The sequence below is a fragment of the Bombus pyrosoma genome, linkage group LG6, assembly GCF_014825855.1.
Source record: "Bombus pyrosoma isolate SC7728 linkage group LG6, ASM1482585v1, whole genome shotgun sequence".
In the NCBI taxonomy this organism is placed as follows: domain Eukaryota; kingdom Metazoa; phylum Arthropoda; class Insecta; order Hymenoptera; family Apidae; genus Bombus; species Bombus pyrosoma.
Window position 1 is genome coordinate 2,635,320 of NC_057775.1, and position 14,455 is coordinate 2,649,774.

Sequence of the window (14,455 nt, forward strand, 5' to 3'; positions counted from 1 at the left end):
GTGCGCGCTATTATGTAGTTTATAATACACTATATTTATAGAACTATTAAATAGACGAGGAAGCCAATTTTCCATATTTTTTATACGATTATTATGTACATTATAAAGTATTTTTTAATAAGAAAAGCTTTAACAGAAGCGAGAATAGCGCGAATAGTGACATAGAAATTGATGTATCAATCGATAGCATCCCTTGTTTTAAAAAAGTTTTTCGAAGAAAGTTCTACAAAATATAACTACATAATATTCTTAATTAAATTAATTACCGAACAAGTTTTATGTTTCGTACCTAAATAAACTCCTTTCTTCTATTAAACTTATACATACCTTATACCGTTACATTATATATGTACATTTTCAAATCGAATCTATTAAAGCCATACTCAAGCGCGTCAAGCTACACAGCCTAGACATCGTTTCAATAAAATCGTACATTAAGAACGAAAATAATTTCACCTTTCCATCAATCAACGTTACATCAATAAATTACATCCAATCGTGCAATCGATACAAATTTCTATCCATCATGCATAAAACATCTAATCAATCTTACATAACGGCGCTTCAATCATGGCTGCAATTACTTAATTCATTTTCTTGTTTAATTAATTCATAGTCATGAATATACATTTGCCACTTTCCTTTGATTATCAGAATTAATTACTCGTCTATTCGATTTCTCCATATTACAGACGAGAATCAACAATCGTTCACTTGATATTTCCTTCAATATAATATTCACAAAATAATAATTCGATGAAATTACTAGTAGTAGGTATTTATCAATCTAAACACACAATCCATCTAATTTTTTCAGGACGATTACTTCGCCATGACCGATCATCGACCTTCTATCATAAACCTCGCTTTTGATACGCTACACCATCGATAAGGATCAAGAGATCCTTTAGCCGATTGATATTCACATAAAAATATAATATTAACGATAAGTTTCGATAATCGACTGAAAGACACTACTATCCTGCATCGAACTTTTCGAAAACGATCACCTAACAATCCATCGATCCTCTATAGCAAATCTTGCAATTCCATTCGATACATTAATCACCACTAACAAGAATCGGAATATCTTTCATTCAACTGATATACACATAAAATTATCAATTTTTAGCTTTCAAAAAATAAAAGTCAAAAGATAATCCTTTTCCGAAAGATCATTTGACCATTCATCGATTTTCCATCGCAATATCTTCCAATTTATTTTGTATTCACACATCATGTATGAATCACGAAAAAGTCTTCTTTCGTTATTTGAACACGAACTATTTCGTTTTGGAGAGTAAAGTAATTCCTTGGTTCGTGGCCAAAAGCAGCGAACTGTTATCGCACGTTACGTAGTGCTTTTAACTCGTAGTTGCAACAATCCGGCCAGTGCACTCGTGAATCCGGCATTGTAATCCAATGTGACTTCCGTGTATACGTAATCCTCTCGATGATCGTGAAACTTGTCCGCCTCGTCGGGGCCGGAGACCAGGGCACCATAAAGGATTTGAGGGTTTGGTGCGTCCTTGTCGAATTCGGGCCATCCACAAACGGCTGGTCTGTCGGGGCAGGATGACGCAGCATGATGTGGCTGCTTCGGTGGATTTCGACCCCAACCGACCACGTAACTCCTGCCTAATAGGGGTGGAAAGAGTTTTGCTTTAATTGCGATGCGAGAAACGAAGAAATTAGGGTAACTATACAGGATGTCGAAAAAGGCGAGTGCGATACTTGAAGGTTTTATTATAGTACTCGTAGAAAGAAGTAAAAAGTATGTAATCAATAAATATATTGTATATGTACACTGCTGACCATAAGCATGTATTTGGATTCTTCGTAATGTTAATTTAAGTTGAACGTTTCCCGCTGTCTTTATTCTTTAATTATTTTATTACAAATCTATTAATTTATCCGTGTAGTGTAATGTAATGTAATGTAATCGTGTCTTGTAACGTAGAATACTAAATAAAGTAAAATTTGTTAAAGTTTTATAATAATTCTAACGATTAGGTGTCCTAATCAGGCTGATCTTCTTGGGTTTATACGACCCGAAATGAATGTTATATTTCAATCGGTATTATTAAAATACGTATAATTTTCAAATGTTTGATTTTATTATTCAATTTAATGTTTGTACCTTTTGTGTATTCCACACTTTTTATGAATAGAACAATTTAGGAAAGAAACGATATCTGAAGCGATACAAAGGCGAAGAGGAGGTGAGGAGGAGAGCAAGGTTGATACTTACAACCAACAGTGTATATATAGATCTCAAAAACAATTCTTTCAAAGTAAAATCAATTTTCATTATTTATTAGCGTCCGATATAAAAAACAAATAACGTTTGATAATAAAGTCTTATCGTGGTAATTCGTAAAATCACATTTTACTCGAGACCTGTTTCTTTGAATCAGCCTATACAATTTCCAATAGAATCATATCGTATTATAGCAAGCTTACCGCCTCCTCCCAGCATATAGTAAATTTGTTGCTCGGCAAATTCACGATATTCCTGGGGATCTCCGATACCGGGTGAGTCAGCCGCCTCCAGGCAAACGAACGCTACGTTCGCAGCGTGGCAGAGGGTGCCGAACTTGTCTATGTACAGCAATCCCTTCGGCGTACGTTTTTGCTGGCGCACCGAGAAATCGCAGAAAGCACGAGCCGCGTTCTGATATTCCAGCTGCCCTGTCATCTGTGCCAACAAAACCTGCCAAAATTTTGACTTTAATTCATATCAGCCCGATAATTTTTCGCGTTTTAATTTTACTTTGATTTTCATGATATTTTCTAGTAGATTATCTTGCTGAAGATTTTTTAGAAGAAATTAATTGTTTGTAATATCTTCTACGAATTTATTGGTATTTTTAGGAATCTAATATGAGAAACGGAACCTAGACAGATCATTTTTCACTACTTAATCAGGCGAATGAATTTACCTGAACGCCAGCGACCTTTTTGTTGTAAAAGAATTCGTTCGGTCTCTCTTTGAGATGGAAATGCTGGTAATGATGTTCAGCATCCTCGAGATATATCGTGTCGTTCGTTGCCTTGAACAGCCACACCGCCGCCCAAGCCAATTCGTCACCATAATCCGTACTCTCGTAATACTGAGCTGCTCCACGGATCGCTTCGTGATAAAGCCCTCGATATTCATTGGCAAACTTGTACAATTCCTTGGCGTGTTTCAAACATTTAGCACTGTATTCTGGATCGTGATTGCGAAATACCATACTGGATGCTGCGAGGGCAGCAGCGGTTTCACCTGCTAGATCGGATCCTACAAAAATGATTATAGTAATAAAATAATTGATATAGATAAGATAATAGTAAAAATAAGAATAATAATGGTAATTATTATAATAGACAGTATAATTATAATTGACGATAATAATAAATGAGAACAAATAGAATTACGTGTGGAGGAAATTGTTAAATAATACGAAGTACAGAAATGAATCATTAGATATTCTCTTTGTAATGTTGTTCGAATATGTTTTTTTTTAGGTCGAGAACTTTCTCAAATTCTACAATAAAAAGAAACCTATGAATGTTACAGAGCATATATGGACCTGGTGAGAGCCGTAAGAGAAAAGAAACGGAAATCAGCTTTCTCAAATACACTGGAAAGAGAATAGCAGAAAGTATGAAATGGACGTATGAAGAGATTACTCGACTTTTCAAATCAAAGGAATTCATAATAGAAGTAATAATTATTTTACGTTAAATAACATTTGTCGTGCTGATTACTAATTCTTGAAAAGAATATTTAAGAAATTGTTCTTACACTTGTTCATAAAAATAAAACATTTTCCACAATATTGCAATTACACAAAATTTACGACGAACGCGAGAGGACTTTAAATTAAGCATTTCTACGTAAAATAAATGAAAATATCTTCCAGTTCTTTGAGGTTCTCAAGGCTCTTCTGATTTGATAAAACGAATACTTTGTCCGATATCATACATTGCTTTGCAGATGAACGCTGCCTAGTTGAGAAATATTTCTCCACGTTTCGCTGTCAAACAAGTTAAATATATAGGAGAAACGCAAAACTCGCGATATACGTATGTTTGACGAAAGTTTTACGCGAAATTATGAGCTTTCGGGAATTTCACATTGGCTTTTGGCTCGAAACTACATATGAACTGCCGCGAAATTTACTCATCATGTTGTTTGTTCGTTCGAAGTTGATAGCATGTAGTAGGTACATCTGCAATACATGGGATTGTAGGCAGATTTTCTGCGAAAGGGAACTTTGACTAGAATTATCAGTTGCAGTTCTCAAAAACTAGACTATCGTTTCCCTGCATGAAAATTAAATTTATATAATCGTATGTAGTTACAATATAGTATTACAGTAGCATGTACTACAATATAATTATAATACAGATGATTTTCGCACAGTATTGTAGTTAATAGAAAAATAAAAGATATTAATTAATTTTGTAAATGAATTTTATCGTAAATTAATTTGTAAATGTTTGTAAATGAATTTGTAAATATAACAAACACCTGGTGACAGAATTTTTCACGATCAATCTAATACTGTTATTATTAATATTACATGTTACGATATCATACCTGGGTGTTCCGGATCAATTTTATAGGCAGGTCTGGTGGTATTCAGTTCTTCTGGTCTCCCCCAAAACGTGTGATCTAATGAGAAATCCCCGACTTGCCCGTAAAAGACATATTCGCTTACATGGCACTTGATGAAGTAGTCTGTAGCCCATTTAATGGCTTTACGAAGTTCGTCGAGTTGGCCAGCCGCGTTGTAAGCTTCTGGCCAACTGACGGCGCCCCAAGCCAGAAGGGTAGTTGTCGATGCCATAGTAAAACCGAACTTCACGAAATCACCAGCTAAAAATATTTCGAATTATTATATTCTAATGTAGTACGTCTTTATCAGGTATTTTTATTACAACTTTTTAATGATTCAACGTACATATTTTTCTTCAGTTTAGTAATCAAGATGATTGTACTCTAGAATATCGAAGAACAACTTGCAAATGGATGTATAATATATCTTTTATAAGATGTATAGATATTTTAGTATATGTATAATTATTTATAGAGATAAACGTATAAAGATCGGTGGTAAAAATAATTTGATAAACTAAACAATTAAATCTACAAGTATGCTCACGTGTATGCGCCCGTTATGTGGTTAATAAAACTTCCAGTCAATTATAATCCCTATTTTTGTTGGAAAATGATAAGAACATATTTAATCTCAAAATCAAATTGACGATGTTGAATTTTGAAATTGCTCTTCTAGAAAAAATTACGAAAAATGTGACTTTCTTTCTACCTACAGTCTTCCTACATTGATAAATATTACTCGTGACATTACTCGAAAACATAATCCTAACAAGAAAGAAAAAAGATGTACAAGCACTTTCATATATCAATATAACGATAGCAAATTTACACAATCACGATATCGTAGGTAGAAAATTTTATCTACGGAACTTTATTTCTAGCAAGTATATTTTCCACTGATCATTTTATCGTTGCCTGAGCGATGCAATCATTCCTATATACTATGTAGTCTATATACCATACTATATACTGTTTTCAACTACCATCATAATAGCCTCCGGTCAAATCTTCTCCGTTCAATCCTCGATCGTCGAGCGCCGAGTCCTCTCTCCATGGGATTCGATTGTTCTCCGGCAGCTTTCCCGATCGTTGTGCCTCGTAAAACAAAAGCGAAAGCTCCAGCACACGAGCGTAATCGTTCTCGTCCTCGATGGGTTTCACGTAGTACGGTGGGTTCGCGTTTATCGTATCGATGAAGGCTATCGATGCTATCGCCAGGGTCTGTAACGTGAGTCACTCATTGAATTAAGCTTTTCGCGTAACTATTGAAATGAGTTCAACGCACACGTGATCGTTCATCAGAATGAACGAAGATGTACGTATTTTTTTATTTTTATCAATGATAATATTCTCTTTTACATCGTTGTTGCTTTTTATTTTTCTTACTTAGTAAGGATTCTGTCTTTTTGAAAAGGATAAAAAAAATTTTCCTTCGATAGTCGTACGAATTCTGCGAACGTCTTGTAAGTTCTCGAAGTTAGGGGTTCTTATCAAATTTCACGAAAGTGACATATTCTCGACACTATAGAGTTATGTCGAAACCACAAAGTATGACTGCAATAAATCCGCAAGGCACGTACACGTGTTGTACGTGACGGACTTTCGTAAAGGCCACCTAAGAAGCGACAGCTAAACTTTCGTTATGACCTTAGGTAGTCGATAGAAGCGAAGCCACTCCTCTTTCCGATTCTATCGCGGAAGAATGCTCAATTTTTATCGCAAACAGAAGTTCTCCGATGGGAGAACATAAATTCACTCGACTATCATATTTTATTGTGTTCAGATAATTATAATATTCGACCTTTTTACTACATCTACTTTTTTTCATCTTTATTTAATACTTAGGCAAGATAATTTTAAATGTCATTCCTTAACTGTATGTTTATTGAAAATTAGCCCATTTCTAATACAATTATATAAAAAGTTCCGAGATGTATACGAAAGAATTCCTAGTATCGTTCCGAAACAGCGAGAATATTCGATAAAATATCTTCATTTTGAAACACATTATGTACATCCATTCATATCTTTTACCTTAAAAATGTTCTTAGAAAAATTTATTATGGCACAACTTAATATAAGAAGAAATACTACAATATTTTATTAATCGAACGAACAACTCTAAACCGAGCATTTTTATACTTGTCACAGGTTTAAGAAGATCCAGCAGCGTAAAAGAGACATCGATAAACGTCGATAGAATTCCGTGACATCGATTGCGAATAAAATTTCGTGTTCCTATCGGCGATATCGGCCGATTTGTACGTGAAATGAGTTTGGAACCGCGTTTGGTGCGACGTGTACTTCGTAGAGTCCGGCGTTACATTCTTTCTAAGAAATTCTCAAGGTTCGTCGACCATGTAATATCTGTATGACAAACGCCAATACCCTTTGCAAACACGAAGCTTATTGTAAACTCGTGTTCTCGCATTTTTACCACTACGGCCGACGACGAAATTTGTCCACACGCGGCTCGCTGCTACGCGGACTTTAATATTTGCGATCTTACACGGGGATTTCGTTGCAAACATGAAACGTAGTACCAACGTCCGTCGGTACACGCGAGTTTCTGCAGTTTCTGTGTAATAGAAAAAGTCGACGAACTGAAGGTTTTCTCTTTTTGCTACGTTGAAAGTTATTTTCACTGAAAGTTTCTTTCTTATACCATGTAAAAAATTACAGAAAGAAATTAACAGGTGCGAAAAATTACTTTTACTAGAAGTTCGTTTGTTTCGCTATGTAGAAGATTATAGAAGAAAATGAATTTTACGTATAATTAAAGTAACGTGCAAAAATCTTAAACCACTTACAAAATAGAACCGTTTTGCTCTTACGAAGAGAGAATCCTTGGTGTGGCTTAAGAATCATCGATTAACACAGAAGATTAAAGATAATTAATAGTAATTAATAAAAATGGAAAATAAATTTTTTCTTTTTTTCACATCTGGTTGTTAGCAACGCCAATATGAGCAGAGATAGAGATTTAGCAGTTAGATTTTTCAAAATATTGATATATCTTTCAGAAAGGAGAAAGCGATTGAAACCTTGATCTTTATTACAGAGATCTTCACTCGAAGTTCTTTTGATCCGGTATTTGTCACGAATAAATTTAATTTGAAACAATTAATATTTAAAGTGGCCGTCTTTGACTTTGCGGGCTTTCAGAAATTCATTTACAAATGTGATGGTTGTCTTATGATATTCAAGCCATTGAATCGCAGGAAAGGTGAATTAATCAAATCGATCGATACTTTCTTTAATTAGACGATTTATTTATGCGAGAGTAATCCCGTTCGAAGGTCGATCCCATCAGACAGTAAGAATGCAGACTCGCGTGATGGTAATACACGTCTGCCTAGTAAGACATGGGGACCGGAAGTCGATGTCCCGGCTGCTACTTCCGGCCACACGAAGGAGTCTACATCAGTCGTCAATGTCAGATCCAAGGAGGGAAAATTTGATTTCTTCTTAATATATTATATCATATCGAAAAGTCATTTGATATAAAATTAGAAATGGACATTGAACATTTTCAGAGACGCATAATTTAATGTGCATAATATAACAAGTATAGTAAGTTATTTACATTTTACACGTTTCTCATCCATTTCTTTCACAGCTGATGATATTTAATTCTTTTTAAACGTATTATTTTTATACCATCCTATATTATATCTGGATATTTTTATACTATAAAATATTTAACAGTTTAATATAATTTTTATATCGTACGTATATTCATATATCTATATTAGAGTTTTAAAAGTGCTTACGTTTAGAAAAAGGAGGAATTATACGTTCATCGATGTTTACTTTGCAATTTACTATTCTGTCGTAAAGTTATTTTCAGAATAAAAATCACGTTGTCATCTCCAAAGATGTGATAATGTAAAATAAATTAATAAAACGAAAGTTCAATGGCAACTAGTTCGCCGAAATTGCGAGTGAGCGTGCTGTGTTCGATGAAACGAACGTCGAGTTTTTCGGCGTTTGATTTCGCGCGAGTCAATTCGAACGCGTTGCATCGCGCCAGAAGCAACAATAAGTATTCAAAACGACGTCTCGCGTCGGCATTTTGTTCGATGAGCAAGCACATATGTAAGTGTATGTACGTATGAATCGAAAAGACATGACGTAACACGTGACGATAGAATGGAATCTTACGTGTATTTGATACGAAGCGATAAGAAATACATACATATAAAATTAGTAACGCTCTTATAATTCCATGACTTACGATTAAAAGTGATATAAGCAGACATGTATATATATATATATTTTTCCATATTAATTATTTTCTACTGTGATATATATCAAAATATTTAATTGTTAATATTGCAATGTTATAATAATCCATTAATGTAATTACCGTACTATCGTGTGCTATTAGTTATGGTATTGCTATATTGGTAATAATTTTGTTATTATTAATTTATCTTTTAATCTTCTGTATCTTAAATTATACGTGATATTATGCGCTAATATAATAACTGTAATTAATGCGTGACAAAGTCAAATTATTCGGTACAAAACTCATATGAGGAAATTTAGATCAATTTTTCAGGATGAATGGTTATAAACGTGCTGATATTATAAATGTTATAAAATGATTGACCTTGTACAACGACACGTATCATATATTAATTTGTTATTTGAAGTTTCTGGATGTAATCCGTGCCAATCACTTTATTTTTACGTTTATCCGATTTTATCTCTGACCCAAAATTTGACGTTATGAAAGTGAAACGTATATCACCTGATAAAAAGAGGAACGCTTTATTGGAAAATAAAGGTACGTGTCAAATTTTTTGTAGCTACTATAGAAATTAGGTAGTTTAACGTCTGTTATCACAATGAAGAATGATCACTCACCGCAACATAGATGACAAACGCGTTCAGTTCCATTCTCGATTTTTCTCCCACAATTCTTTCTGTGGGACAACGGACGACTGTTAATCACCTTTTCGCGGCGTTTGCCAACATCGATGTAAAACGCATTTCGGGATGTTGCATGTCGATTGTTCACGTGCACCTCTTCATCAATAATTTTCACTCCTGTGAAATCGTTTCTTCAATCACAAAAGCGTTTTTTTCCTTGTTCCGATCTTGAAGAGTTCTTAATGATTTGATCAAATGTATAATTAAGTCCGATCAACGTTTGTAGTTAATATTCTTCTAGCGTCGTTCACAAAGTGGAGGAATTACTTGATTGATTATCTTGACTTTGAATAAAATCATCCACTGATTCTGTAATATGTGAGAAGATGACTTAGTAAATTGAAAATGACTTGCGATTTTATTGGATTCTTTGAGAAATTTTTCATTAATAATTACTGCTTTAGAAGCTCACAAATTTTCTGATTTCTACGCGATATCGGAACAAACCTAAATATCTTTCTTTTTGTCTTTGAACTTTACGCAATAATAAATTACCTTTCCTCTTTGCTGACAGCCAAGTTGCAATTGTTTAATCTATGTGTTCACAACATGGTTACATTTTGTACTTAATATTCTATTAGAATCTCTAAGAAACACATATCTGACGTTTCGAGGGATTGGATCACAATTATGGTCACAGAGACATCGAATTACAGCGCGAATTACATTGTGCAACCACAAACGTGCTGCATTTACTGCGATGTTTTTAATTTCTTATTTGATCTTAAATGTACGAACAAAATTACTTTATTATTTTAGAATTGATCTCATATAATATGAAGAATGTGACTTATACATACGTTATGTTCTGTTCCTGCAATCTTCATATCAAAACATACTATTAAAAGAAGCATTTTTTAATACCTTTTAAATCATACCTTTATCTACTTTTCATTCATCGTTTAATTTACTCACCATTTCCTTAAAATTCAAACATCAAAATAACATATTAAATATTCTTCACGAATTTTAGATATTCATGGAAAATTTCATAAATATCTTACAAAAATTCTGCACAGTTTTTAAATAGTTTCTATGAAAAAATTCACATCGTAAAGTTATATTTTCTCTTGTCTTTTCAAACGCTCCTAACGAATCTTTTACTCAAGAAGTGATGATGTATTAAACGGTTGCCGTTTTTCTCGTTACGTTTTTCCTTAGTTATGTAAGAACCGATCGATGCGATCAGGATGTTTAAAACGCTTCTTTAATCATAAAACATAAAGAAGCAAGAAAGAGCGATTTTTATATCACGTACGGCGCGCGGAATATTTTCTATTGTATTATCAAGAATTTTCAAAACGAGTAAATCATATTACGTTCGCGAACGAGAGACCATTGAAGAGGAAAATTCATGAACTAAGTATTATCCTCTTTTTGTAGCTGGTTTTGTTAACGATTAAGAAGGTTGCTCTTTGTACTATTGGTATATGTACAGAGCTAAGTATATTCCATCTAGTTATTCTGTGCTTGGTTTATCGCGTTTCTTAAAGTTTTTCTTAGGCGAAAATTGCCTTTGCTTAAATTGCAACATAAGCGTGAATTCCACTTTTGAATTAATTTGTAGGAACGTTGAAAATCTTTCGATGTGACGCGTGTTCTTGTAATAATTTCGATCTTTTCATCTATATTAAAATATTTCTTTTTAAACACACGCAAGGTGGCTTAAAAATAAAGCGAATTATGGTCAAAGAATAAAAAGCATCAAACAGACCGAGGAAGTAAACAAATATATTTACATCGTGTTTCCTTTACTATGATCTTCATGTATGCTTCTATTTTTGGATAAACGAAGTGATCACGTTCGCAAGACACCATTGTCTTAAAAACTGTTATCTGTTCGTGGAAAAGCGCGTCTGACATATTCGTATGGATTCCACAAAGGGACCGACGTTAATTTCGCGATAAAGAAGAACGTACGAGCTGAAGATTCGGATTGTTCGTCCGTGCGCGTTATTTGCATTCCACCAGAGGGATTTCTTGGTAAAACGATCTCACAGAGGTACCCTGGAAGCCGAGCGCACAGGAAGTTTGGAAAGTCGACGTTTACTGCCGACGCTAAATATTTTGTCTGCGTGCTTTCCGACGACGACGATTCATAAAATATATGGCACGAAGTATAGCACTCGTTATACTTGTAGTACTCGTTACTCGTAATATCTAACGAGTGAAAGATATATTTGCTTAATAATGTTCGTATTAATGTTTGCACTAATGTTCTATTTTTCCTATTGTTTTCATAAAACTTTAAATTCGCATAAACATGTACAGTTTATCAGCTACTTTTTTAATTAGAACTGTTTCCTTTTTTCCTAACAATTTGACAAATCCATAATTATTTCTCTAGTAATATCGTATTTCGTTCGTTAAACTAACATGCGTGAAAATCGAAACGGAAATGACCGAGAAAGGAGCAAGAAGCGAAATCCTTGATTTAATTGACAAGTATATCAACCGTCAGCTCCAGTTCAATACGAAATAATGATTGGTTGTTATGACAACTTGTATAGCAATTATGGACGCGTTCCATCCGTTAGCAAAGTGGCAAACAGCCAGAAGGAAATTCTGCTTCGTTACCGAAACTTCCTACGAATAGCTTTCATGATTTAATAAAAAAAAAGTTCTTTCGTAGCTCTATAAACAATCTTCTATCTCTAAGCGATGCTTCGAGGAAAAAGTGTTTTAAAATAAGATTCCAGAAATGAAATATTTAAAGATTCTAATAATAAATTTAACAATTCTAATAATAAACTTCAATGATTCAATGGTATTCGAATGCACTTGTTACATTTAGCAGGCAACATCCAACTGCACGGAGTTCTTTTTAGCTGTCGATTTCGTGTGAGTCATCGAAATCATGCATATTGCATATAAATCATAAATACGTATGAAAGATACTTCGATGGTTGTCAAGTCGACATTTTCAATGCAGACGAAGACGTTGTTTACCACTGACTCATTTAACGCATTTTCTATTAAGAATATTAAATGCCAAAGGGCGGTCAAAACGTACCGCCTAATCGCGAAAATGAAGATGAAAGTGGTACCGATACATAGACATTATTTTTGATAGTTTATAATACTTTAAATTTATGTGCATAAGGGTTTTTGTACTAATTGTTATTTTGCCCTAATTTGTATATTTTTGAAGATATATTCATTGAAATATGTCGTATATGCTGTATTCATATATCGTATTCATTCACGAATATTTAATCATGCAATATAATTAAGCTATTTGTTGTAAATTAAAAAGAAATTCATATTAAAATCAGTTTATTTCAGATATCCTTTATAATCCTTCCAGAAAATTGATTATAAGATAACTACTTTTTCTATTCTTTTTTCTATGAACGGTATAAATAATATTGCAAAAAATTCATTATATTAATAATATTTCTCTGTAAAAGGAAAATTCGATAGAAATCGAAATCCTGAATATAGAATTAGGAAAGGAAAAAAGAAGAAGCAATATTTCAAAAAAATTCTGAATTATGCAGGGGAAGAACAGGAAAAGAAATAACTTTTCCAAAACTTCTATTAATTCGCAGATTACAATCCAATCGTTTGGAAAATATTTCACACATCGTAGATACTCGTTTATATCTACTACCAAAGCTCGTCAACGAATAGAGTAGTATATCTTTAAATGAAAAACGCAGTAAATAAACATTCATTATCGTAATTACCCGTAATTTAATCTTGATTAGATGAAATGACTTTCTCGATTGAATCTCACCTTTCTTTTCTTCAACACCTTTAAGCAGTGACAATCCACTTTTTACATTCTGCTATCGTTTACAAAATTCTGCCCTGTTCAAGTAAATTTCCACAATATTCAGAGAAATCACAAAATTCTTTATCGCGAAACAGATTGTTCGCTGTTTCGATACTCCAGCTGCGATTCACTTCAACATTTGAACTACACTATGCATTTAACGAGGTGAACGCACTTGTCAGTCAGAAAGTTCATGAACCGAGAGTTTGAAAGAATCCAGCGTTTGATGATCGCGTTTCGATCGATTCGTCGACTGATCGATTATGTGTCTGACTGACTGACTTACTGACTGACTGACTGACCAACGATTGTGACTTGCCGACGATCTTCCAACCGCGAACAGGTGGGGAAGGAAGTGGGGGTGATTCCTCGGAGAACGAAAGTACTTGTCTCGCATTTAATTGTTTGAGAGCGATTGGTGTACCGAGGAAAGACGGGGACAGTGGAAAGACGAGAAAGTGCGAGAAATTGTATCTTCTGTCGCGATAAGCAAAATATAGAAACATGTTTAATTGTAAAAATTTCTACTTGTGAAATCAAAGTAATTGTTTCATATTTACTGTGAACAGTTGCTTGGCGAGGAAAGAATTTGTAGAACGTATAGATAGGATGTGTAGGAATGTATCGAATAAAAATAAAGTTATTCTTGGCCTAAGATATAAGCATCGTCGTCTGACGCAATTGTTTCGAAGATAATAAATAATGTAAATAAAAAGAATTATATCTTCGTTGGTACACGAAGAATGTAACACAGATATATAGAAGTGATATATAGAAGTAATACGAATAAACAAGTCCTTTTTTCCTTTTGATCAACGTATAGCATTTTAGTGATATGCCAATCGTAAGAGAATTGATATGACTTGTAATCTACGGTCATTTCTACGAATCAGTCAGAATGTTGAAAAAGACTGAGAATGGAGTATTGGATCGATCCACGTTACGTTCGATTACTGAAATATCCTAATTACATCAGAGTAACGAGTATACGAAAACGGAAACTCGTGCGATTTAAAGACTTCGTTTCGGAGCTGTAATTAGTCGGTCACTTTCTTTTTTAGTCAATTTTCTTCCCTTTTTTGACTGTCTCTCATCGACGAACGGGCAAAATTAATTGAAATCTCTGGACG

General features: G+C 33.8%; 1 protein-coding gene across 4 annotated transcripts; it reads right to left on the bottom strand.

Annotated features, from left to right (window-relative positions):
* Positions 1–588: 588 nt before the first annotated feature.
* Positions 589–13,622, bottom strand: LOC122568156 (endoglucanase E-4-like). Of its 4 annotated transcripts, XM_043727561.1 has the most exons (8): positions 13,287–13,622; positions 10,043–10,270; positions 9,482–9,856; positions 5,593–5,830; positions 4,589–4,867; positions 2,943–3,283; positions 2,464–2,713; positions 589–1,638 (listed from the first exon to the last, which is right to left on the bottom strand). In XM_043727561.1, exons 3-8 carry the CDS (start codon positions 9,512–9,514, stop codon positions 1,352–1,354), a joined length of 1,428 nt encoding a protein of 475 aa, XP_043583496.1. In that variant the 5' UTR covers positions 9,515–9,856; positions 10,043–10,270; positions 13,287–13,622; the 3' UTR covers positions 589–1,351. The 4 variants fall into 4 exon arrangements, with proteins under 4 accessions (XP_043583496.1, XP_043583498.1, XP_043583495.1 ...); XM_043727563.1 differs by lacking the exon at positions 10,043–10,270 and having other exon boundaries at positions 2,464–2,698; XM_043727560.1 differs by lacking the exon at positions 10,043–10,270.
* Positions 13,623–14,455: the final 833 nt, after the last annotated feature.

Excerpts from the sequence above, each read along its gene's own strand:
- LOC122568156 (XM_043727560.1), bottom strand. The coding sequence starts at position 9,514 with ATGGAACTGAACGCGTTTGTCATCTATGTTGCG. Across the intron at positions 3,284-4,588 it reads AATTGATCCGGAACACCCAG|GATCCGATCTAGCAGGTGAA; the intron begins GTATGATATCGT and ends TCATTTTTGTAG. Across the intron at positions 2,714-2,942 it reads AAAAGGTCGCTGGCGTTCAG|GTTTTGTTGGCACAGATGAC; the intron begins GTAAATTCATTC and ends AAATTTTGGCAG.